The sequence below is a fragment of the Glycine soja genome, chromosome 14 (assembly GCF_004193775.1).
Source record: "Glycine soja cultivar W05 chromosome 14, ASM419377v2, whole genome shotgun sequence".
In the NCBI taxonomy this organism is placed as follows: domain Eukaryota; kingdom Viridiplantae; phylum Streptophyta; class Magnoliopsida; order Fabales; family Fabaceae; genus Glycine; species Glycine soja.
This window is the reverse complement of record NC_041015.1, coordinates 47,154,357-47,181,114: the sequence shown is the minus strand read 5'-3', so window position 1 is coordinate 47,181,114 and position 26,758 is coordinate 47,154,357. Positions and strand designations below refer to the sequence as shown.

Here is a 26,758-nt window from a genome sequence, read left to right as displayed (position 1 = left end):
TCTAATATCAACATGTTTTATTAAATACTAAATTGATTAAGTCAAATAATTTAATAATTTTTTTGCAAATTAAAAAAAGTTATAAGTGAATTAAACAAGTTAAACCAAGTCAAACTCAAGTTTTATTTTTTTAAACCAAGTTAAACCCAAACTTTTAATTAAACTCATTTAAATAAATGAGTCAAGTTTCAGCTACCTATGTTTCACAAGCCAAACCTAAATATTCAATCTCTGCTCGGTTCGACTAATTTACATACCTAACTATGGATAAGCATTCTTCGATTAGATGAATCACTGTTATTTTCAATTTTTGAGATTTTTGCTAAAATGTATTATATTAGATTAGACAAGTGAATATTAAAAATGGTGAGTTGATTAGTTGACTTTAAAAGACAGGAAGAATAATATTAAAAAATACCAAAGTTTTTATTTAACAGATGACTTATTTTAACTAGCTTCATTTTCAACTTGTGAATCGACAGCACTTTCTCATTTGTAATAGTTGATTCTATCTTTTTTTTTTTTATTGAAGCTGATTCTATCTTTTCTTGCATGCATCCATGTTAGGACGAAACATAACTGCCTTCTAACTCGAACTGTAAAACTAATTTATTAATGAATTTAATGAGTTGAGTCACCTTAGCATGGGTTCATGTCTCTTCTAACTAACATGTACGGTAAGTTTATACAAAGAGTTCAACTCACTTAACCATTTGCAATAGTTGATTCTATCTTTTCTTGCATACATGCTAAGATGAAACATAATTGTCTTCTAATTTAATCAATAAAAGTGGTTTAATAAAAATACTTTGATATCTAACAACCAATTAATATTAGTAATATTATATCACTCTACGATAAAAAAAAATATTAAATAAAAAAGAAATGTATTTAATCTTGAAAATATAAAATATATTTAATATTAATACCACTTACTATTAAAAAGAAGAAAAATCATTAGAAGTATATACAATATAGTAAAAAGATTTAAATAATAAAAAATTAACCAAAAATTGTCAACCATACCGATATCAAAAGTACCTTTTTTTTAAGGTTAAATTTCTCATTTCGTCTTTTTAGTTTCATGATTTTTACTTTTTTAGTCCTATAGTTTGAAAGTGATCTTTTTAGTCTATATAATTTACATTTTAATTCTTTTTTAGTCCCTGTAATTTTAAAAGTAACTTTTTTAGTCCTTATAATTTCATGATTCCTACTTTTTAGTCCCTCTAGTTTTTAAAGTACAGAAAATAAAAAAGAATTAAAATGTAAACTATAAAGATTAAAAAAAATATTTTTAAACTACAGGAACAAAAAGAGAATTAAAATATAAATTATAGGAACTAAAAATACTACTTTCAAACTATATGGACTAAAGGTAAAAACCATTAAATTATAAGGATTAAATGAGTAACTTTTTTTAAATATAATTAGATGATGAGAAATACCGATAACATATTTTCTTACACATTTCTTATAATACATTATTTTTAATTGATTAAAAATTAAAAAAATCATAAGAAAATCATTAAATAGCATGAGATGCATAAAATTTTATGAAATTTGATAATTTTTCACCAATAAAAAATATATTCAAAAGAGAGTTTATTAAAAAAATAAATTACTAACATTTTTTCATTTAGTGCATTACATGATTAACTAAGCTCCAATAACCCTTTTACGACTGCAAAACGCTAATAATTAAAGCTTGGAGGCGATGCTAACTCCCACAATTACTTATTCAAACACCTAGTGGCTCTTGATATTTTCTTCGCGTCCTCTAACCTCCTTCACACGTTTCATTCTCTCTCCCTCTCTTTCTCTCTCTGCGTGCGTACGGTCACACACACACACACACACACTATTCGTAGATTGAATCCTCCGAAGCAGATCTCACATTCAACCTTCAATGCTTCGTTCTCTTTCCCTCTCCGATTCATCCACGGATTCCAATTCTCAGTTTCTTTGTTTCTCTCGTCGAAATTCGTTTCCGAACACCGCATTCACGCGCCAACCTTGTTCGCTTCGCTTCTCTCGCAGCTTCGTGGATTCCGCTTTCATGGAACGAGTTGCTGCGGTTTCTGTCCCGTTCTACAACGGCGAGAATTTTCCTTCTTCTGAATTCGTTTGGTTTCCGAAAAAATTAACCGCGAGAAAAAGAGAGGTAAAACCGAAGAACTAAAACGAAACGTTGATATGAATTGCACCGATTCCTAACTGTTGCTCGATTTCTTATCGTTTTGATTATTTTTAGCTAAGCGAAGAATGGTTTGAGTTTGTTTTTGGCTTCATCGTGGCGTCACGTGGTGCTTCTTATTGTCGTACACTTACCAGTGTGTATTTTCATGTTATATAGGTTAGAGGGTAGAGATGTTCTTTAATCTATATGGAGCAATAATCACTTTCGATGGAGACGTGCGTTTCAGCGTTTGGATCTCAGGTAACTTAGAATCTAAATGTACGGTGTATGATATTTTAGGTTTAGGAGTTTTTGATAATTAGATGTGTTATTCTAGATTTTTTTTTGCAACTTTTAGTACAGTCTTATATACTTTTGTAGTCTACTTTGTTGGTTCGTTGCTTTGATTCTATATATTTAAATTAGAGTTCCATCATTTGAACATAAAAAAAAAAAAAAATTAACGTCGCACAACTTGTTAAATTATCACTGTGTCTCATTTTTTTTATCGTTTCTTATTATATACAACTTTTCGTTACCCCTAATCGATCGTAAACTTTACCCCGTCGAATGCCTTTATTTTTTTTCCCTGGTTGCTTTTCTTTCTTTCTACCCACTCACTGAGATGAGTATCGTGTCACTGTCGGGGAATATTCCTTTGTGTCTTAACGGAGATGTTATAATCTATAGTTAATGACCTTTAGCTGTACGTGGGTTATACGGTAAAAGCATAATAACCTCCTAGTTTGTGAATTGGTCAATGTTGCTTCTTCTAGCATTGTCCTTGGAAGAAAAAAGATGCTGATCGGATGAGCTATCTCTTGCAATCCACACATGTCTAATCCAATGCTCATCAAGTTGATGGAATTAACTTAGCGGCAATATCTAAAGGAACAAACTGCTGTGGAATTCGATTGATATTTATTACAGATTTTATGATTTTATCCGGGACTCTTTTCCTTAGTCACATGTAGTTTTACCGTGTGTTTGTAATTGACTTTATTATTCTATCTTCTTTCAGAGGAAGGCTAGCAACATTTTGACTAACACTTTGTTTCCAATACTCTGCTTATGATTGTCTGAAATTTATTGGAAATTATCTCACTTTTCATTTAATTATTCTTTTTTAATTTAGAAGTGAGACTTATTAAAATTGATGATTTCCAACAAAATTAAGCCAATCACATAGAAAATATTAAAAAAAAGTGTAAGAGAAAATGGTCTTAGCATTTCTCTTATTTTTATGTTTTTTTTCCTAGCAACATTTGGGATGTAGGATAATGGGTTTGCAGATGTACATGAGTCGTTTTATTTCCACATTCTCGGTGTGTCAACTCTTGGCTTTTCAAATCGTATTTTATATAACATAATTATTCATAGTGTGCCATCATGTAATATCATTATCATTATTCCCAATTTCAATTTCAATTTTAAAGTGTTTTTTTTTACTTGTTAAGTCTCGTTAAATAATTTGATATATCCTCATCTTAGATTATTTGAACTTTTATGTGGGTAAATAAGTTAGAATCTGAGTTGAAATAAGTGAATCTACAAAGCTTATCCCTATGTTTGAAAACAACATAGATTTAAGCAACATTGGAAGAATTTTTAACTCACATTTGAGACAATGCCCACATACTTCGCATCTCTTGGAATGGTTCATTTTGGTTAATCTCATGTATAATTTACTTGAATCTTGTTTGATGGTAAGGGTGTGTTTTGAATTTTTCATTCAGCACAACACAATACATACTGGTGATGTAGGACATTGTGAAAATTTAGTTCAAAGAGACACTATACCATTCAAGGTCAAGGAGAATGGTCTAGAGTATATATTTGGCTATGACTGCTCAAGAGTTTGAAGGCGAGTATTAGAATTTGGTCTTAGGGCCTAACTAATCCCCTTAAACCAACTTGTAACTTGTAAGGTGAGGACTATTGCCCAAGCTTTAATGTAGGACATTATGAATTCAAAGAAAGGCTATATCATTCAGGGTTATAGGAGAATGGTGTAGAGCATATGTTAAATTGGCTATGAATGCTCAAGAATTTGAAGGCAATTATTAGAATTTGGACTTAGGGTCTAACTCAATCCCGTAAAATCAGCTTGTAACTTGAAAGGCGAGGACTGCCCAAGCTTTAATGTAGGACACTAAAAATATTTAGTTGGAAGAGAGGCTCTACCATTCAGGATCATAGGAGAATTATCTAGAGCATATATGTTAATTTGGTTGGCTGCTCAAGAATTTGAAGGCAATTATTAGAATTTGGGCTGAAGGCCTAACTTAATCCCATAAAATCAGCTTGTAACTTGTAAGGTGAGGACTAACCAAACTTTATTTAAGCAATATCTCTAGTTGATGTGGACTAAACCACCACCTTTTGGCTTCAATTAATGACCTTTAGTTGTACGTGGGTTATACGGTAAAAGCATAATAACCTCCTAGTTTGTGAATTGGTCAATGTTGCTTCTTCTAGCATTGTCCTTGGAAGAAAAAAGATGCTGATCGGATGAGCTATCTCTTGCAGTCCACACATGTCTAATCCAATTCTCATCAAGTTGATGGAATTAACTTAGCGGCAGTATCTAAAGGAACAAACTGCTGTGGAATTCGATTGATATTTATTACAGATTTTATGATTTTATCCGGGACTCTTTTCCTTAGTCACATGTAGTTTTACCGTGTGTTTGTAATTGACTTTATTATTCTATCTTCTTTTAGAGGAATGCTAGCTACACTTTGATGTAGATTATAATGATGGTTTTAGTTCTGATTCTCAATAGCCATAATTGTAACTAAAACTCAGTTTAAAATGCGCTAAAGCAGTGATTTTTATTTTCAATATAAGTGAGTTGGATATTGATTTTTGCCATGTGTTTCACCATTCTTAAAGTAATATTATTATTATGACTCATCACTGTTTCCAATTTTTATTTATATATCGATTTTTGTGAAATATAGTGGTCTCTACTCTCTACTCCCACTCGCGTTCATAAAATTTAAGTACTTTAAGTATAGATTACTTGTTGTTTCCTCTTAGTTTAATAAGAACGATATTTATTCATGTCTCTTGACCTGCTGATTAGCTACCTTTTTCAATGCATTAATGCAGTTCTATTTTTTTTTCTTCTTTTCCTTTGGAAGTTATGCTATCAAGTCAAGAAGAGCAAAATTGTGGGGTGATATTAACCATTCATTTTTGAACTTTAAGTGAAATTTTGGTTAAGGGCTTGAGTTTATACATGGATGCATTGTAATTGTTGTATGTATGTTTTTTTTTTCTTGCATAGGCGTTTAAATTCATTTTGCAGCAGTATTATATTCGTTCTGCTGGAATCTGTATACACTTGATTGCAATGATTTTTTATCTGTATTAATCACATCATGTTTGCTTAATGTGGCAGCTTCCACCCATTTGAAGTCCAGTAATAAAATTTAACACAATAAAACAAGTGAAATGAATCACACATCTGTGCGGTTTGAAGAATTTCTTCCTTGATTTGAGTCTTGGTTTCTCATAAGATGCTTTCATTGTTTCTTACATACATGCTAGGGTTGCCTTTTCTTTTTTTGATAATTTCAAATTAAAATCTTTAAGCTAATTTGTTTGTGGTCTATATGCCACATTTATATGAAAACATTGAGGTTAAAATTTGAGTCCATTTTCCTTGATAGCAATTGAGAAACACACGTCCTGTAAATGGATCAATGCAATTGCAATCTGCTGCAACAATCAAAACAAAAAATTGATATCAATGCTTTTGCATCATAATCATTGGTCTACTAATTAAATGATTGAAAGCTCATACCCCAATTTTGTAGTTCCTGAAGGTTCCTTGTAGTGTTGTTGCTGTGGCTGGCTTAGCTGGAGATTCACAGGCACTTGCAAATCCTCTCCTATGCCTAGACCATTTGTGAGAACAGAATCTCTGTTTGTTTTGTTATCATCTTTTGTTCCATAGACCTGAGTTAGTAAAACTCTTTTAAAGTTCAGGATAAACAGAAAACAAGGTTGTCCTAATTTAAAAAGTGTGTCATTTAGTTTGAGGGGATTATTTTAATTTGATCTTTCATCCAAACCAATACCTTCTTTTTCAATTCCATGTTTTCTTGACAGATTAGGTTTACCTTCTGATACAGTTCCACATTTTCTTGGTGTATGAGGTTTCCCTGCAGAAAATAAAAGCAATATTTTAGTTAATAAATACTAAGATTATTAGTTTTTCTGTTTAAAGACTGACCTTCCGATTTAACTCTTGTATTTCATCCATTAAAAGTTGATCCTGCATATGCCAACATTATGTTATTATATCTTTATGTTCAAACTTGAGCACTGCATTTTAAATAGGAAATACAAACCTTTTTCATTCGGACACCTCGAAGGCTAATTTCTAATTGGTTCTCCAAATTTTGTAATTCTTTGACTGTCAAGCCTGACAGTTCTTCCCCCATCATTTTCCTGCTACATCAAACAAGAAGTAAAATGTGTGTATTGGAAGTTTGGAACCTTAATAATTGATAGTTCACTATAAAGGTTAGAGACAAATGTGACAATGGATATATTTACTCTAGAAAGTACTTTTTGTGTGTATTATTATAATTATTTGACAAAATTCAAGAGATGCTCAAGTTATTCTTTTGTAATTATTTTGTAATTATTAGACAATGTATTTGATAACAATAATAGTAGTAATAATAATGGAAGGGATTCAAGTACTCCAGAAGTCATTCTTGATCGCTTACTCCACTTAAGAACTCTTTATAGAAGACTAATTTAATAAATCTGACTGTTAAGTCATGAGATATTATCTGGATAGTTGATATTTACTTATATCTTGTATATTTAATCTACTTATAAAAAAACTAGATGAAAGTCAATGTCCATAGATTAACAATTGATAGAGCACCAATCGATAAACTAATAGAATACAATATTGAACACGGAACAACAATACACTTGTAGTTTTTGAGTAGATGTTCTCTATTCACAAACTACAATTAACAACACAGTTGCCTAATTGCACGCCCTACATATGCAGTTATTTTCTTTGAATAACTGTCATTATGCAGTTTTCAATACAGAACTAATGCAAGATTAGTTCTTTAATATATTCCCAATAATAACTGTCTACAATCCATCAATGGATATTTTCTAATCCATTTGGATCTTGGTTCGCATCACATGTCAAAGCATTTTATAATCTGTACTGCATACCTAATCATGTTTACACATTTTGATCTCTATAGGTTTCTAATGTTCATATGGAAAGAAGAAATTATCGAGAATGCTGAATGTGTTAAATACCCCACTACTGACTAATGAGTTATTAATTACATCCATAAATACTAGGGTGATTATCTCCTGAAATAGCTTCTTAATCACAGATCTTATTAACAGCTTTACAATAACTACACTTTTTTTTATCATAATAACATGTTAAATATGCTAATAAATCTAGACTGCTATCAAGAGTTCCTTTTAATGCTGGTTGTTCTTTTAAACTTGTCTTTAGGATAAGCATATGTTGTTTTGATAAGGGTGTACCGGTGACTTTCTTGCAAATTGTGTAATTGTTGCCTTAACATTGCTGCCTCCCTTTGCCAAAACTAGAAATTGAAAGAAATAAAATAAGGTTTGGTTAGATATTAGAGGAAGAGGAATCACCAGACATATATACTTTTATCAGAAATAATTTTTTTGGCTCTCATACTTATTTAAATGATACAAAACAGAAAAAAAATTGATAAATATGAAGTATGAACGGAACAACACAAATTTATTGGTCACTTATCACCTTATGAAGTGCTTGAAGATTGTTTAATGTACAATTCACATGCATGAATACTTCTAAACTTTTGAAAATTTTACAACTTTCGATTTTGGGACCTGATAAGTTGTATATGATGTATTTTTGGGACTTAAAATAGACATTGACGTAAGTGATTTTACCATGGTCCAGTTCCAAAGATCTTATTTATATAGGACCTGAATCTGGCTGAAAACCCCCAGATTTCTGTCTTCTTCCTTTGTATAGTATTTTGCTTGCCAAGTTTGGGATAGAGAGAACTCAATGATCTCCAAGAGTAGCAGTACTAATGAACTTTGTGAAAATTTCTGCATTATAATGTATTCTCCATTTAGCAAACTAGTTTATATTAACTGCTCTAAACTATCCATCCCAATAGAAATAAAGGTCCTATACAGGAGACAATATTTATAGAAACTATTCATCCTAAGAAATAGCAATTATTGTTGTGAAACCGGGGGTAAACCAGAGAGATTTAGACCAATGGGTCATGAGCAATTACATAATTGAATTTGATATCACACTTTAATCCAAAACCTTAGACTCAGGTTTATGGGTTTTTTCCTCATTTATATGACACTCAACTTTTCCACTTCTAACCAATGTTGGACTTCACCTTATACTTGTACTCCAACAATCTCCCCCTCAAGTATGAGTCTCTTCCACATGGTAGTTTTCCCTTGAGCGAAAGCCAATTTCAATCCACGAGTATCCAATGGTGATCCTTAGAGCTTAACCGTGATTGTCCCGACTCGTCTAGCCATTACTGTTAACATGCTCTAGTACCTTGCTCCGTCGCAACACCTGCGAGCCCTGAAGCCTGGCCTACATGCATGGACTCACTCACCAGGAAGACTTTCGATACAAGAGATTTCCATGTCCATGGATCTCTCACTGTCATCTTACTCGTTTGAGCTGATCACCAAGTCGAACCATCAACTTAGATACCGAGGGGGGTAAGTCGGGGAGATTTATCCCCATCGGTTACACAACAATTGATATCAGAGCCGAAAGACATACCCTACTCTAGACCTTCTTTCATTTAGATCACCAGCATAGTTAGAATCCACATATCGCTAACTCCTTCATGTCAAACTCCTTGCTCAACAGTGATTTCAACTCATTCACATCACACAAATAGTTACCAGCAATCAGCATATCATCAATATATAGTAGCAGAAAAATAAAAGAGCCATCATCAAGGCTTCTCACATAAACACATCAGTCATACTCACTTGCCTGTAACCAATCTGAAGCATGTAGGAATCAAATCGCTTGTACCACTGCCTTGGAGATTGCTTCAATCCATATAGAGACCTCTTCAACTTATAAACTAGCTTATTCGATCCACCTTTATTGAACCCTTTTGGCTGCTCCATGTAAATTTGCTCTTTTAGATCACCGTGAAGAAAAGCTGTCTTCACATCCATTTGCTCCAAGTGCATGTCACGACTAGCTACCAAGGTTAGCACCGCCCTGATAGAAGTGTGTCTTATGACAGGGAGGAAAATCTCATTATAATCAACCTCCTTATGCTGTGCATACCCCTTTGCTACTGGGCGAGCCTTGAACTTTTTCCCTTCTTTTTTTGATACTAAAGGTTTCCTCTTGTACATTCATTTGCATCCTATGGCTCTCTTGCTGATAGGAAGCTCAACTAGCTCTCATGTCTGATTCTTTTGCAAAGACTCCATCTCTTCCACCCTAAACACCCATCCATTTGTCTTTCTCCGTGCTATTCACGGCCTCTTGAAAAGTAAAGGATCTCCAGCACTAGTGAGAAGTGCAAAAGCAACCAACTTAGCCTATTCTTCAAACCCATATTGGACAACGGGTTTAATGGTGCGACGATCTTTATCTTTAACAAGATTTTACTCCTGATGCAGTCCACCTAGACTCATAGATCCAGGCTCAAGTATGGGTGTCGCCTCAGGTCTTGGACTGCATGGTTCTGCCCTCTCAAGAATCACTGGCTGGTGCTTTAGGTCAACCTGAACCTCCATGGAGTTAGGGTAAGCTTCATCAAACACTGGCATAGTTGCATCAATTATCTCTGGCAACATGGGTTGCTAATCAAACACTACATCCTTGCTGATCACTATCTTCTTAGAAAATGGATCCCAAAACTTAAACCCTTTCCTCGTGTCCTTCCACGTTCCTATTTCCCCTTCACGTACAGACCATCGCCTTACAAACTTCCCACTGCATTCTGTCTCCCTTGAGAGTGAGACATAATTGCAATCTGTATTGCCTCTAGAGTGATTGAGTCTTTCTCATACGTTAAGGTTGTCACCAAATGTTCGTAAGAACACAACAAAATACATGTTTTATCCTTGTCCTCAACATTTACATCCAGCCTTGCCAGATCACTGATAATCTGATTGAAGGCATTCACGTGCTGTTGGAGGTCCGCACCCTCTTGCATCTTCAGTCCATACAGTTTTTGCATTAGATACAGTTTGTTCGTCAACGATTTCAACATGTATTGACTCTCCAATTTCTTCCATACCTCCCCCGGAAACGCCAACTCCATCATGTGATAGAGAAACTCGTCTACCAAACATAAGCGTATGGTTGTCGCAGTCCTCTCTTACAACTCCTCCCAATCCAAAGCCTCCGTATTATTTGACTTTGAATCGCGCAGCACCTTTAGAAGACCTTGTTATGCCAACAAATCCTTAACTCGCTTTTGCCACAATCTGAAATTCCCAGTTCCATCGAACTTGCCCACTTCGAATTTGGCCCGAGAGTTAAGCATTCTAATACTAGTTGTTAGCAATAACCATCGAAATTCTAAAGGGTATGAGAGAAATCACATACACAAACACAAGAGATTTAACGAGGTTTGGCAAATGTTTAGGAAGAACAATTAATTTTTTACAGTATCAGGATTTGAAGTGGAAACATGTAGACTTGGTACAAAATTACATGACATAGGAGAGAGATCCTTCATGGTGTATATGTAGGTGATTGTTGAACACATAAAGGCCATCCTTCCCGAGTGTTCTTTTCAAGAGGACTTCATGAGATTTGACAAGACAATGTTGGATGAAATTTAAAGAGAACTGAATTGTCCCTAGCAAATTGACTATGGCTCACTGGGCTTTTGTGACAGAAGAAATAAGATTTTTAAAAAATGAGTGAGGTGTGTGGTTTGTAAGAAGAATGAAAAGATGTGGAGCCAATTAAGTGATTGACACACCTTCACCATTACCCTTGAAAATGTGATCAGATCCTCATAGTGGATTGTTTTCCATCAAGTTTTCTGGTTGTGGTGTAACATGGTGTGTTGCACTAGACTCAAGATACCAAACTTAGGAGGTGTTGGTTTCATGGTATAATTTTGCATTTCCGGGAATATTATGCCAAGGAATGTTATTCCCATATACATGTTTGGTTGGTATTTAGTAATTGTAGAAAAAATTAAAATTTATTTAATGGAAAATTAAGTAAAAAAGAAATATAGTAGAATGTAGTAGGAATAGGTAGTTATTGTAGAAAATAACTTTCATTCTCATGGAAATGTGAGATACCCACCCCTCCTCATGGGAATAAAATTTGCTTGAAACATGAAGACTTAACTTTCCTAGGAATACAACATACCCAAGAATATAGTTTCATAACCTTGTAACAAACATGGGTATATGACTATATGTATTCCCACCCTCATATTCCTAGGAACGAAAGAACATCACTTGAAACAAACCCCTCCTTAGTTGTTGGGACCATTGGAGTGTGAAGATTGTGGATCGTTGAATGCTGGATGTGCTTTTATTTCAAATTTCAAATAAATATTCTAGAAGCTTTAGGTAGTTAAGATCAAAATCAGATTAAATCTAATTTGATTCTCCCTATGTTATTTTGTAATCAAGGTGGTCAGGGATCTCTCATAGCTAACTCTGCCTACATAACTCTTAACGTAATTCTAATCAATATTTATTTTGTAATCAGGGTGCTTGTGGAGGGAATCAAACCAAACCTTTCTAGTGAAGTGCTTCAATCCATACAACCCATGTTGGTAGTTCATTCTACAAGCTGCACTTTGCACCCGTGTCTTTGATTGTATAGTTCCATCCGAGAAGAAAGGTAGAAGTGGAAGTCATTAAAATATCTATTTCTTTCAGAGTGCTTAACTGGCATCATAATTTGTTAATTATGTTATGCTTTGGCCAATGTGAATGTTTGTAAAGAAGAGTGGTAAACATTTTACTTTTTTGGTGTATATGACCATGCCAACGAAGAACTGAGATGTCCTGCTAAGTTCCTGCTTTTATCTTATTAAACACAGTGGGTGCTAGATTCTCAATTTTTCAGGTAGGTTTTCGTAGATTTTAGAACAATCTGTTGCATTCTACCCTTCAAAGAGTTTGTCATGGTTTACTGAATCCTGAACTTCAGAAAAGAATGGCTGGGAGGAAGTGCTCCAAATTGATTTGCTTATTTTTCGAATGCTGCCCCCAAAATGATGATAAAAGGTTTTTTCTCGAACTTGAAAATTGTGGTGTCTTAATTCACCGATACTCTGGAAAGAAAAATGAAGAAACTAGCAAACTTGAGGATGCAAATATTACATTCCAAATGATATTTTTCAGTCAATTCTTTTTCCACATTCAGGCATTTCTAATGGTCTATGCAAATTATATATCTCCTAAGTAATTCATGTGAAGATTGTAAACTCCCATGCATATATTGGCGCAAGATATCTATAATAACTACCTTAATTTCTGAAGCTGAACTCCCAAGTTGACAAGGTTCTTCTTTTGATTTGTTGTATCGGTCAATTACTGATTTCATGCTGGAAAAAGTCATTCAACAACAAAATGCGTCAGATATGTGCTCTGTTGACTGTAACATTCAACAAAAGCAATTAGGTTCATCCAATGCAGATTGTAGGAAGAAATGTTTATACCTCAATAATCTTTTATCAATTATAAACTTGTTCACATGTCTTAGGAATATGAGATTTGGGGATGGATGCTTTAATTGATGTAGTAATTATATCCGGTCTTTACTGTGTAACTTCAAAATTACTCTCTCTCTCTTCGAGAAGGGGGAGTAAATTGTGTAATATATTAGTTCATGACTTTCGCTATTGTGAAATGATATATATATATATATAGTATGTCAGTAATTTGGATGTGATGTTTTTGCCTTATCTAAGCTTTACAAGATTTAGTATCTTATTGGAAGAGTATTTGGAATACTATCTAACTTTTTATAAACACAGTTTCTCTTACTAACTAAAATGTATATTAAAAATTATAAATTTAGGAGAAAATCATTGAAAAATAATATGATTTACAAATTTTTATGATTTTAAATAAATTTCAATCTATAATAATTGGAATGAATAAGTTTAAATTTTGAATGCCCCTGAGGGTTAGTTTCAAAGCAAATAAGTAAAAGAATTAAAGTTCAAATTTACAATGGATTGGATTATGTTATTGAACAAAATTATTGTGTTAGTATAGAGCAATAAGAAGAAGAGAAAAGAATAAGTAAAAAAGAGAGAAGATACCAAGTTTTAATGTGGTTTGGCACACAATGTATGTACTTACGACTACACTAAGAAAACTTTCTTGTTACTTGCACATTTTAAAGCTTACAAGGTGTCTTTATATATAACACTAATGAGACACAAGTTTTTATAAATCAAGCGATGTGAGACAAAGGAATTAAGACCACAAAACTCTAACAATTCTCCCACTTGGGGTCTAAGTTCCAAACTCTAGCAGCTCCTTGTAAGCAATAAGTTCATCGACTCTTTACCTAGTGTAGCGCCTTCATCTTTAATTATCCTTGAAAGCTAATTGAGGCAATGCAAAGCCTCAACTTGTCAATTGTAATAGCTTTAGTCAACATATCTGTTGGATTCTCTGATCCTAAGATCTTTAGCAAATATAAGTCTCCATCATTTATCAAGCAATTTATTTTGGGCCGTTTTCACTTTGTTAGGTTCATTGGGGTTATTGTTGGTTGCAATTTCCAGTTATCCCTGATAAAATGATATCTTAATTGAATATGCTTGCATCTAGAATGGAAGATTGGATTCTTAGCAAGACTTATAGCATTTTTACTGTCACTGAACATTGAAGCATTATCTTGTTCTCTCCCTAATTCATTGAGAAAATTCTTTAGCCAAATCATCTCCTTAGCTGCTTCTGAGATAGCTATGTACTCGGCTTCCGTGGTTGAGAAAACAACTCTATGTTGAAGTTTAGACTTTCAAGTCACAACAGTACCTCCCAAAGTAAAAATGTAGCCTGTGGTGCTTTTCTTGGTATCAAAATCTCCTCCCAAGTCTGCATCTGAAAATCCTTGTAAAGTGAAATTGCTTTTTCTAAAGCACAAACACATCCATGAAGTACCCTTCAGATATCTGAGTATCCACTTTACGCCTTCCCAATTGCTCCTTTGCTGGATTTGATAAGAACCTACTGACAACTCTCACTGCATGTGCTATGTCAGGTCTGGTTCACAAACACCAACATCAACATGTTTAGGCTTGATAGCTTACCCTTTGCCGCCATAAGCTTCATTCCTTTTTCACTCATGTGTCCAAGTCTTTGATGTCATAGGGTTGAATTATGACAGCCTCAGTAACTACTACCATATCCTCATCTACAATCATGTAAAGAGATCCTCGCTTCTTTCCACGAGCCATAATGAGACTGCCTTTTATTACCTTCCAAGATCCATCTCCAAAAGTGGTGTAAAGCCCCTCATCATCCAACTGCCCTATAGATATTAAATTTCTCTTTAAGGCAAGAATATGTCTAACATTATGCAATGTCCATAGGGATCCACTGGAGGTCTTGATGTCAATATTACCTCTTCCAACAATGTCAAGAGATTTTCCATCTGCAAGGTAAACTTTCCCAAACCTTCTAGAAATATAGTTAGATAATAAATCTTTAGAGAGAGTGGTGTGGAATGACGCACCTAAGTCCATAACCCATGAATCAACAGGACTATCCAAGCTGCAAATTAATGCATCATCAAATTCATCAGTTGTTGCATTTACGGATTCATCATCATCACGCTTCTTATTTTTGTAAGTCTTGTTCTTCTTTGGTGCCTTGCACCAATTGGTAAAGTTACCTCTCTTGTCACAATTTCAGCAAAATAATGTCACTTTGAAATTTTGTCTGACCTTTCCCTCTTGACTTTGATCTGCCTTAACCATTATGACCCTTTTGGGTAGTCCTTCCTCTGCCTTCAGTATTCAATGCTGAATTGGAAACATGACTAGAAGATTCTCCTGAATCTCTCTTGCGAACATCTTAGCTTAAGATCAAGTCACGAATGTCACTAAGTTTTAATGTGTTCTCCCTTGTAGAACTACTAACTGCAGTAACAATTGCAGCCTAACTATCCGATAGTAATGACAATAGAATCAATGTCTTCACTTCATCCTCAAATTTAATCTGCACTGACTCTAATTGGGCAAGAATAGTATTAAATTCATTAATATGATCAGTTACAGAGTTACCTTCTCCCATCTTGAGGTTGAACAACCGACGCATCAAGTACACTTTGTTGGCTGCAGACGACTTCGGGTACATATCTGATAACGCCTTCATTAAGCCTACAATAGTCTTCTCATTTACAATGCTAAACGCGACGTTCTTGGCTAATGTCAATCGGATCACGCCAAGAGCCTGTCGATCTAGCAAGTTCCATTCTTCTTGCCTCATGTCGTCTGGCTTATCCCCTGATAAGGATTGATACAGCCTCTTCTGATATAGATAATCCTCTATCTGCATCTTCTAAAAGCTGAAATCCCTGTCATCGAACTTCTCGATCTTCACCTTCCCCTCTTCTAATGTCATTGCTCCCACTGTGATGCAATCCTCCCTAGGAAGGGACCAACCACTAAAGCCATGAGCAAAAGGCTCCAAGAGGATTGGGCTAAAGCTGCTGAAGAAGGCCCTGGGGTTCTCATGAACCTCAGGGTAGATTTTTGAGCCCATGGGTCAAGGTTGGGTCCAATTATCTTTGTACATATTAGACTAGGATGTCATTATATTTGGTCCTTATATTTAGGGCTCCATAATGTAGGTAGGGTATCCTAGAAATATAGAATTTTTCAGCCCTTGTATTTTAGGACACCTAGACTAGTTTTTGTAATAGGAGTAGTTTTGTAATTTCACATGCACTAAGCGAATATTTGATGAGTGTGTTGGGAAATAAATTTAATTGAATTGACAGAAGCCCAATCCAATTAAATTTTAGAGGGGGAGGTGAACATTTGCTTACTACACCTCATTGCCACATCATATAGTCACACTTTGTACATGTCTTTCATGCTTTACATGCCTCATGACACCTAAGCACACTTAGTGGAGAATCTTGGAATTGATCTTGGATTAGTGGGTTGAACCATAACTAAAATTCACTAATCATAATTAGTGAAATTTTGGCTCCAAAGTTTGGCTCCACAAATTCAATTTCAAATTCAAGTGAAATTTGAATTGAAATTCAAATTTCCCTCCAATTTTGTGTGACACTTAGGCTATAAATAGAGGTCATGTGTGTGCATTTTTTCAACTTTGATCATTTGAAAATTAAACTTCAATTTTCAGAGCACTTTTAGAGCATAAAATTTCGTGCTCTTCTCTTCCTCTCCCTTCATTCATCTCCTTCTTCCTCCAAGCTCTTATCCATGGTCTCCTATGGTGGTGAGCTTCTTCTAGACTCATCTTCTCCTTGAAGTGGCATCTCCTCTCTCTCTTCCTTCTCCATTCCGCTGCCATTCATCTTCCAAGAAACAAAGGAATCCATTGATGAAGAAGATCCTAGGCCTACAAGCTCCAATGGAGCTACATCACACTGCCTCCTCTAAACTAAGAAGACTCTCACTAATTCCTTTAAACTAAGGAAATCTCGTGGAATAACCAAAAGCTCTGATACCAGATGTTAGTATAGAGCAATAAGAAGAAGAGAAAGGAATAAGGAAAAAAAAAGAGAAGACACAAAGTTTTAACGTGATTCGGCACACAATGTATGTACCTACGTCCATGGCTACACTAAGAAAACTTTCTTGTTACTTGCACATTTTAAAGCTTACAAGGTATCTCTTTATATAACACTAATGAGACACAAGTTTTTACAAACCAAGCAATGTAGGACAAAGGAACTAAGACCACAAAACTCTAACATATTGGAGTTGCTAAAAATTATGGAGTATGTTTTGAAAGATATTTGCCTTGCTTAGAAGCGTAAAATTTTGACCTTTATGTTTTTTTTAATGAAAGGTTGATTTTTGTTGCACAAGTTAAAGGGAAATGTAGAAAATCTCTTTGATGAAGTGTGAATCTTCTATCTCACCTAATTTCATCTCAGAAACATGTAGTACCTTAAGGTGATCTTCTATTAACAATATATCTAGCATAATTTGTATTTTTTAACAATTAACAAATGATGCATGGGTGAAGAACAAGAACTAATCAAAAGGAAGTTATCTTGAGAGTTTGCTCCTCATTTAGCCAACCAATAGACGCAAGCATTTCCTTCTCGCAAGGTGTGATTGAAAGTTTATTGGGGAATTCGAGGGGAGTAAACACCGAATAGATTTACACCGGTGGACCACGATCCACCACATAAGGGAACTTGACATCATACTTTAACCCAAAACCTTAACGCTTAGGTTTATAGGTCTTCTCCTCACTTATATGGTGCTCAACGTTTTCACTTTTGCGTGATGTATGACTTCACCTCACACTTGTAACCCAACAATCTCCCCCTCAAGTGTGAGTCTCTTCCACATGGTAGCCTCCCCCTCGAGCGGAAGTCATTATCATCCACAAGTATAGCCATTAGAGCCCACATGCTCTAACTACTTGCGGTACTTGCACCGCCGCTCTATTTGCGGGACACGCTACCTGGACTCACCGCGAAGAAGACTTTTGATACAAGGGATCCTCAAGGCTAAGATCCATCGCCGCCGTCTTACTCATCTAAGCCGGTCACCAAGTCGAACCAACGACTCTAATACCAGTTGTTGGGGAAATTCGAGGGGAGTAAACACCGGGGAGATTTACACCGATGGACCACGAGCCACCACATAAGAGAACTTGATACCACACTTTAACCCAAAACCTTAAGGCTTAGGTTTATGGGTCTTCTCCTCACTTATATGGTGCTCAACTTTTCCACTTTTGCATGATGTGAGACTTCATCTCACACTTGTAACCCAACAAAGTTTGCTTCAAGTCATGGTCAAGGAAGGACTGAATTATAGAGATGATAGGTGCATGTTGATTCTGAACAACAACACCTTGAGAGATCATCTATAACGCTACTTGAGAATTTGTTGGAGTAAAAATGTGAGGTTAAGTCTTGCATCGAGTAAAAATGAAGAAGTTGAGCATCATATAATTAAAGAAAAGACCTATAAACATGAGTCTTAAGGTTTTGGGTTAAGGTGTAGTGTTAGGTTCACTTATATGATTATTCATGATCTATTAGTGTAAATCTCATCGGTCTTTACCCCTCGATTTTCCAACAACTGATATCAAATCCGATGGTTCGACTTGATGACCGTGGACATGGAGATCCCTTGTATTGAAAGTCTTCCGAGCGGATTGAAAATGACTTCCGCTCGAGAGAGAGACTACCATATAGAAAAGATTCACTTGAGGAAGAGATTGTTGGAGTACAAGTGTGAGATGAAGTCTTACATCCAATAGAAATGAAAAAATTAAGTACCATATGAGTGAGGAGAAGACTCATAAATATGAACCTTAAGGTTTTGAGTTAAGATGTGGTGTGAGGTCACTTATATGATTGTTTATGGCTCATGGTGTAAATTTCCTCGATATTTATCCCCTCAATTTTTCCATAGAATCCTCATCTCAAACCAAGTTATTATCTTCTCATGTAAAGCTTGTTTTTCAATCTCATCATTACTTATAATAATCATATCATACATATATACTAGAAGAAGCATGAGTTTGCCAACACGAGAATGTTTTTGTTTGTACCCAAAGGATATATAGCCTGGGTGAATCCTCCAAATCATGCTTGAGGAGATTTTTGAGATTATACAATGTCTTCTTTAGCTTGAAAACCTTAGTTTGCATAAGCGTTGGTACTTCTTGGTCAGCTTGAGGGAGTGGGTCTTTTACCATAATCTTAGAGTAAGATATTTGTCTAATTAACACACTTGTGCAGGATCTTGGTGTCCTCCGATGCGTTCAAGGACCTTTTCCCTCCCAAGAAGTTCAAAACAATTATCCTTAATATGGCGTGACCATTTATAATAAATGTAACACTTCTCACGGTTATCCTTTATGGAAAACTTCTCATAGGAAGATGACCTTCTAGTGGAACCCTTTCTTGATGCCAAGGTTGATTCCTCGCTAGATTTGCCTCCATCCAACATGATTGATCTTTGAGTTTCTTCACCTCACAATATAGAACACTTCTGACAATGAAGAGTTTCTCCTTGTTCAAAATCTAACGTCGAATATGGTTGTACTAAAAAAGTTGGCCAGTGAGAAACTTAAAATTCCAATTTCTCGATGAACCAAACCAATGTAGCAGACTCACATGTCATCTTCTAACTCTTGTATTGGTCCATCTCAATCCATAACCCATTTAAGGTTTCATAGTAGTCTATCGCCGAGAGGCTTCTCTGCCTAGTGTTAAATATCATACTTCTGATCTTATAGCAAGCAACAACATCCTTCTTTGTGGAATATGTCTGGCTAAGGTCCGAAATTTTTCCATGGAGTGGAGAGGGGTATACAATTCTAGCTAATTTTCAAAGTCATAAAATGCCATAGGCAAGTCTTAAAAAGGGAATCTTCATCATCCACAGCTTTAAACTTTGGGTTAGCTTTGGCTGAAACATTTGGCACGCTATGGTTAGTAACTATACTACTATAGTCTAGGGTTGCAACAAAAAAAAAATCAATATTTGAAATATATTCGATTTTCCCAATGTGTCTTTATTTGTTTTCCCTTTTTTGTAACCATTTCTTGATTTAACCTTTTTTTTTATACTACCTTCCTCTCTCTGAATTATTTCGTAATTGCAGGAACAACTATTGTATTATACTCTTGTTTTTTTTTTTTTTTGCTTAATTAATTGCATCTCCATCAATTGGACCACTTCCTATTTCGGTGATGTTGAGGATTCAATCAACGCTCCTTGCTCGGGGGTAGGAGCAGGAGAAGATGGACAATTTCAAAAGACCCGGTCATAACAACCACACTTCGAACAAATAATACGAAGACCTTCATAAGCCACTTTATACCATGTCCATCTACATGTACCTTGCCAACAATAGGTTATCTAAATCAATCTCCACACAAACTCCTGCAAATAGTCCTCACAGCACTTTCAGAATTTTAGCAATCACTTTGATTGGTTTTCCAATAATGGTTCCCAAAAAAGAATTAGAAGGAAACTTTCATCATAATAAATCTTGTTAAGACTTGGGAAACAAATCCAAACCATAGTCCTATCACCTTTAGTTTCGAAAGAGATAAAATGTGGACTCCACACGTTGACTGCCAAGTAGTGATCAAACAGCATCTAATTAAGGTCAACCAGCCACAACCTTCTTTGTCTTCTTTAATATCAAATTTAACTATATATAGTATACATTATCCATGTCCATTAATTTGAATCCCACTTTTGTCTTCCATAATCATGTGATCCTTCATGGTGGGAAAACCAATCGACTTACCCAATAACTTGACAATAAAGGCATTCTGCCAGAGAGTACACAACTTCTGAAACAACGAAGGTTTCACCCTTAATCTTGGCAAGAAAGGATTACCTTGCTCAAAATTCATATGAACAAGCTTCTAATTGATAAGACCAAGTTTTGGCCTTGGTGGAAGAATTGGTTTTTGCCCAACACTTTATCTCTAAAAGATACAGAAGGCCAAATTTGGTGGTCTCTCTAGGCAAGTTGGGGAGGCAAAAGAACATCCTATCCTGTCTTCATTATATAATACATCAAGCATATTAAACTTGCATGTTATGTAAGCATTTTCTTTTTGTTGCAATTAAACTTAGATGAGCTAAATCCTATGAGCTCGGTAGGACCAAGAGCTCAAAGAGCACTTCTAGAATTATACTTACATATTGTCCATTAGTAAAGTCTACCGACAATAGAATTATTCAAACTTACATCCTTGTGAAATGAATTCGACTCTTACTGACTAGATCAATATTTGTTGGTATTATTAATTTTATTTAACTGATTTAAAACCTCACTAATTAGTATACTACTTATTTGATTATATATTCTTAATAAGAACTATTATATTAGCTAACATGATAATAATGATGAGTAAATTTTGACTTTTTAATATTACATGAATATCAAAATTAAAAATTATTAAAAGTTAGATGACAATTTAATTAAATTTTTTTTTATCTAGGATGCATTGATAATATACAGATTCTTTGTATTGCTACTTAACTATAGATTGTTTTGTATGAATTTTTTTTATAATAATTATTTTTAAGTCATATTTACAATTTTTAATTAGTTGATAACTTTAAAAAAAAATTACACTAATAATTTATTAAAATTGAACTTTTTTTATTGTTTAAGATCATGAACAGATTTAAGAGGCTCAATCGTAAAATCTGACCCTGCCCATTTCAAAATTGTATGTATAATAACATTATATATATATATATATATACTACATTAATATATTTATATTATAAATATGAGAGGGAATTTACTTACGAACCAGGAGTAACTTTAAAATGTTACTCTCAACCCTTTATTTAATTTTAATCTAAGACTTCATATTATATGTATTTTTGTTTATGAGTCTTATGATTCTATCTCCTTTTTTGAAAAAAAAAATGTGAAATATTTGAGCTTTCATTTATATTTGACCATTCATATATTCTAAATATATATATATATATATATATATATATATATATATATATATATTGACTATTTGAATATAGTTCTCAATAAATAATTATATATTTCAACTTTTAGAGAAATTAGATGAGAGAAACGTTATAAAAAAATAAAATTGATAAGTTTATTTTAACTTATAAGAAAATTTTAATTTTATTTTTTATTTTATTTTCTTTTTCTATAAGTGCATATAAATAAATTTATTTAGAGAATCAAATGATTGAACATAAATGATTAATATATTGAAGTTAAGATTGAATAGTTTGGATAACATGTCTGATAAACTAGAGGCTTAAGGAAGAAAAAAAAGTTTTTTCAGACAAAACTTTTTAATTTAAGTTACCTAAAATAAGAAGCAATAATGTACTAAAACAATATTGAAAAATAGTACTTCCCGTAAAGGAAAGAAGGAAAGCTGTAGATTTAACCGAAGGGTTTCTAAGAAGATATTATAGGAGAGTTTAAAATTATTTTAATGACAAATTCACAATCATATGTGACAATACCACAAATTACTCATCAATCTCAAATATGGTGAAAGTTTAATTTTTACAGAAAGAAACATGGTAAGAGTGTTGTTTTCATGCAGCGTCTAGATGGAAGTGTTTTTGGGTTCCGCTAACCCATAAACCCAAAATCATTAATTCAGATTTTGTCATTGTTCTGTTCAAACTTCAAACTCATTTCAAACCTAATAACTTTTAGTTTGGACAATGAGTTTTTATTTTTAAACTTGTGAACTTGATGACTTAACACGTTGACATATTAAGTTATTTTTTTATTATTTGTATATATTTTTATTTATTACTATTATTTGCATGTTTTAGAAAACTTTAAGTTTTTTTTACCTGATAGACTTGATCCTATTCAACCTGTCATTGATCGGGTTCGATTAGTTTAAGTTTGATAAAGAAAATATACAAACCTAATCCAAATTGAAATATTTTGATCAGGTTGTTAAGTAAATGGGTTTAGTTAAATTCCGACACAACTTGATCCATACACACCTCTGCTTCTAGATTAATAGCAGCTATATAACGAGCTTCCTGTGTCAACTTGAGGTAAGTGTTGATGTAATAAGTTGGTTTTTCTATCAGTTTTGGAAAAACGAAGATAGTAAAATTGAAGAAGCGCGACACGAACCCTCGACCTCAACACCATTGTGGACACAGGTAAGTGATCAGTCTTTCCGCTCCACATTAGCTTTCGCTCGAAATACCCCCGGTTACTAGTCATGCATCCAACCACTTGCAATTGCACAGGTAATGTTATCCATAGGGGTGAAAATAGTTATGATGGTGATTATTACTCAATTAGTCTACATCAAATTAGGTTGTCAAACTTCTTTAGAAAAATAAATTTGGTTAAGACTTTTATAAGAATTTATTTGATTGAAAATATCATATTTTAGATGATTTTCCATTGGTGTTATTATTATATCATATTAGGGCTTTTCTAACTAACTCCGAGTAAAAATGGGGTTAACATAATGTATTAAAATAAAATATTATTTACTATTTTGAATTTTAAGCATGTTTGACATACAGAAAGAATCAAATCTATAAATTTATTGATGATTATAAATTACAAAATAATATTTTAAATAAATTATTTTGAAGATTATATTAGACCTTAAAAATAGGTTTATATCATAGAAACAAGTTAGACTCGACTCTTATTCCAAAATCTAACCTATCTATTTTTTAGTTTATTGTTTATTTTACAAAAAAATTCCTGTCGACCTATTAAGAAATACATCAAACCTATGTAAAAAAATTAATATATAAAATAGGCTTTTTTGAGTAGTTAATAGGTTAAGTTAGACTTTTAAAAATGACAAATCAAGTCTAAAAGCCCTATAATAAGTAATACAGATTTAAACCTTGAATTTTTAAATTATTCATACTTATTTAATGTAGCCTATTTCCATTTCTGTTCATAAAAATAAATATTTTTTCACATATCCTTCAAGATGGGAAGGTAGAAAAGTAAAAAAAAAAAAAGAAGAAGAAAAATAATGTATTTAATGAGTGAGACGAGAAAACAAAAAGGAGAAAAAAATGAGGTGTAAGATATTTGGGAATAAAAAAATTTGGTATTGATATATTAAAAATAAATAAATCAGATACCTTAATCCTAAGTGAGAGGGAAAAAAAAAAAGAGAAATGGAAGTATAGTAAATAAACTAAATAAACTGTATAGAGAGGGAAAATCTGTATATCTCATTACTTTACTGAAAAAATAAAATAAAATAAAATTATACCCAGCCAGGTGCTCCAGTCATATATCTTTGGAAATGGAAGCGAAGTTGCCCGTACTAATAGGTGATTTTCCACTATAATTTAAACCAAGCATAGAAAGGTTGTCCGGGACAAGCTTATTTGCATGTATAAATAATAAGTAACTTGGTATTATTCAAAATTGCTAAAACACTAACCACGCGATCTAGCTCATTCAACTTTCAACATGCTGTATGATTCACAAAATGGAATCCTTATCTCACTGATTAACATCTTACGGTCTTCTTATAGAACAAACTATGTTTTTCATCAATTAATGTGGGCCTCTTCAGCACTTTACAACAGTAATAAGATTACGCCACGCACCTATTTTTTTTTCATCCAACACAACTGTTCTAATTTCTAAACTCACTCCACTGCATCTTTGAAGAAAACACCACTCCTTCACTCAACACAACTAAAGAGTAAAGAGTCTTGTACCTTTGGACATAAGGAGAAATTATTACTATAATATAATTAGCTATTAGCGCTTTTATTACAATAATAGTATTAATTAATTAACTATCATGTCACCTGTATATTATTATAACCTCCAGATAAAAACTAAAGAGAAGGGAACCCAAACCCAATAGTACTAGCCACTAACCGTAGAATCCAATAGCACCACCTCTATTGTGCGTTTGTGCTACTGCTACATATTACTAACCGTACGAGTAAGCACCGGACGCAATCATTCTTCTAATCCTAAACCTTCTCCGTTTCAAAGAAAGCGTCGCTGGTCCCTAACCTAACCAAGTGCTGCTTTCGTTAATCGGTTCTGTTAATTCACTATAGGAGGATTTTCAAATATTATATGCAATCGTCAAGTGCAAAGTTTGTGTCAAATATCTTCGGAAACGAAGTAATCATGCGGTTATGAACAAACACAACACAAACAGCTAGCATTCAACATCGATGCACAAATCGTAGAGAAAGAAAAATAGATCGATAGATGAATCTCGTACCCGGAGCTGGCAAAATCGTAGAGTTTTCCGGTGCTGGAGAAGATCATAACTCCGACTTCAGCATCGCACAAGATCGCAAGCTCCTTCGCCTTCTTCAGCAAACCGTTCCTCCGCTTCGAGAACGTCACTTGCCTGCTCGTGGAATTGTCGATCCTCCTTATCACGATCTTACCTCTCCCCATACCAAACCCTAACAATCAGATCCTTCCGAACCACAAAATACTCCTGCAAAACAGATCCAGAAACGATTTAACGAAACTTCAATTTGATGAAGAAAAAGAAAAAAGAAAGCGAAATCAAAAGAAGTGGTTGTTGCAAAAGCGAAGTAGAAGACGCGTGGATCCACATGCTGTAGTTAACAAGGAAGAAGAAGAACAAATTGATTTTCCGAGAAATACAGAGAGAATCTTAAAAAGAAAAAGAAAAAAAAAAACTAAGAAGAGAGAAGAACGGAAAGAGAAAGAGTGATTACTGAGGAACGCGTTGGTTATAACAGACAAAGCGCTGGCTGAATGCGCATCAGCCGCACGAGCTAGCTGCTATATAAGGAAAGTGATGAAACCGCTTTTGGCTAGTGCAGTGAAACCGCTGAATGGGAGCAATAAAACCACTAGTGGTTTCCTGAAGTGCCACGTGGCCCATCAGGTTCTCGCTCCCGAGAGATGATTCGCTCATTTTATATGTTTCTCGTTAGTCGTGCCAACCACCGGTGCTACGCTGACGCGTGGAGCTACGAATACGTATGCCGTAGATCGTACCGTAGTTGCTTTTTTGGGAAATGGCGCTTCTTTCAAATAATCGCCAGGGGTGTGCTGTGTGTACCGCGAAATCGCAATCGCAATTTTTGTGCATTGTCTAATATGTCCTCAGTCCTTTGTACATTTTGTACTTTGCACCGCCAAAATGCTTTTCGCGTGGATATAATAGACTATTATAAAATTTACAATGCATGCTCATAAAAATAAAAAATAAAAAACAGCAGTAATATATAATACCTGTTGCGTCGAATTATAGACTATGTAATATACTAGAGTTAAGATACGTACACCTTCACGAATTATATGCTTCCTTAATATATCCAAAAAAAAATACTTCATTAATATATTAAAAGAACTAGTAGATAATATTTTTCTTTGTTTCCGTCTTTTTATGATATTATATTTTCTATAATTTATATTATTTTCTTTCTCTTTCTAATCCTTATGTTTGGTAGAAGAGAAAATGAAATAAAAAAATAAAGAAGAAAGAAATCACAAATAACGATTTTTTTTATTTGAGAAATAGTGAAAGGAAATGAGAGAAGAAAGTTGACTTATTGAATTTTTTCTTTCTTTTCAATTCAAATTTTAATTTTTACTTTCCTTTTTATTTTCTTCCTTCCAACCAAATGTACCATAAGTGTTACATAAGTTTGAAGTGACCATTAATAATTTTCTAATACACTCCATGGCTTTTATGCATGGAAATATCATTTCTTTTATTTAAATTTTAGTGTTTATTAATTTTTAGTCCTAAAACTCTCTTGCATTTTTGTTTTTGGCATTCTTAAACTTATATTTGATTTTCATGGTTTTGAAAACTCATTTTTTGTCTATATGTTTAGTCTTTGTCGTCTATTT

General features: G+C 33.8%; 1 protein-coding gene and 1 long non-coding RNA gene across 6 annotated transcripts; one reads left to right on the top strand and one right to left on the bottom strand.

The window, feature by feature from the left end:
• The first annotated feature begins 1,747 nt into the window (after positions 1 to 1,747).
• On the top strand, positions 1,748 to 12,435 carry LOC114384686. The gene is made up of 3 exons (XR_003660753.1): positions 1,748 to 2,164; positions 2,357 to 2,440; positions 11,940 to 12,435. It is a non-coding gene; the product is annotated as an uncharacterized LOC114384686 (long non-coding RNA).
• Positions 5,640 to 25,724, bottom strand: LOC114384684 (MADS-box transcription factor 23-like). Of its 5 annotated transcripts, none has more exons than XM_028344399.1 (9): positions 25,612 to 25,724; positions 25,140 to 25,364; positions 12,705 to 12,783; positions 7,727 to 7,788; positions 6,541 to 6,643; positions 6,423 to 6,464; positions 6,268 to 6,351; positions 5,991 to 6,145; positions 5,640 to 5,905 (listed from the first exon to the last, which is right to left on the bottom strand). In XM_028344399.1, exons 2-9 carry the CDS (start codon positions 25,319 to 25,321, stop codon positions 5,887 to 5,889), a joined length of 726 nt encoding a protein of 241 aa, XP_028200200.1. In that variant the 5' UTR covers positions 25,322 to 25,364; positions 25,612 to 25,724; the 3' UTR covers positions 5,640 to 5,886. The 5 variants fall into 5 exon arrangements, with proteins under 5 accessions (XP_028200200.1, XP_028200202.1, XP_028200203.1 ...); XM_028344401.1 differs by having other exon boundaries at positions 5,640 to 5,902; XM_028344402.1 differs by having other exon boundaries at positions 6,310 to 6,351.
• Between the last annotated feature and the right edge of the window lie 1,034 nt (positions 25,725 to 26,758).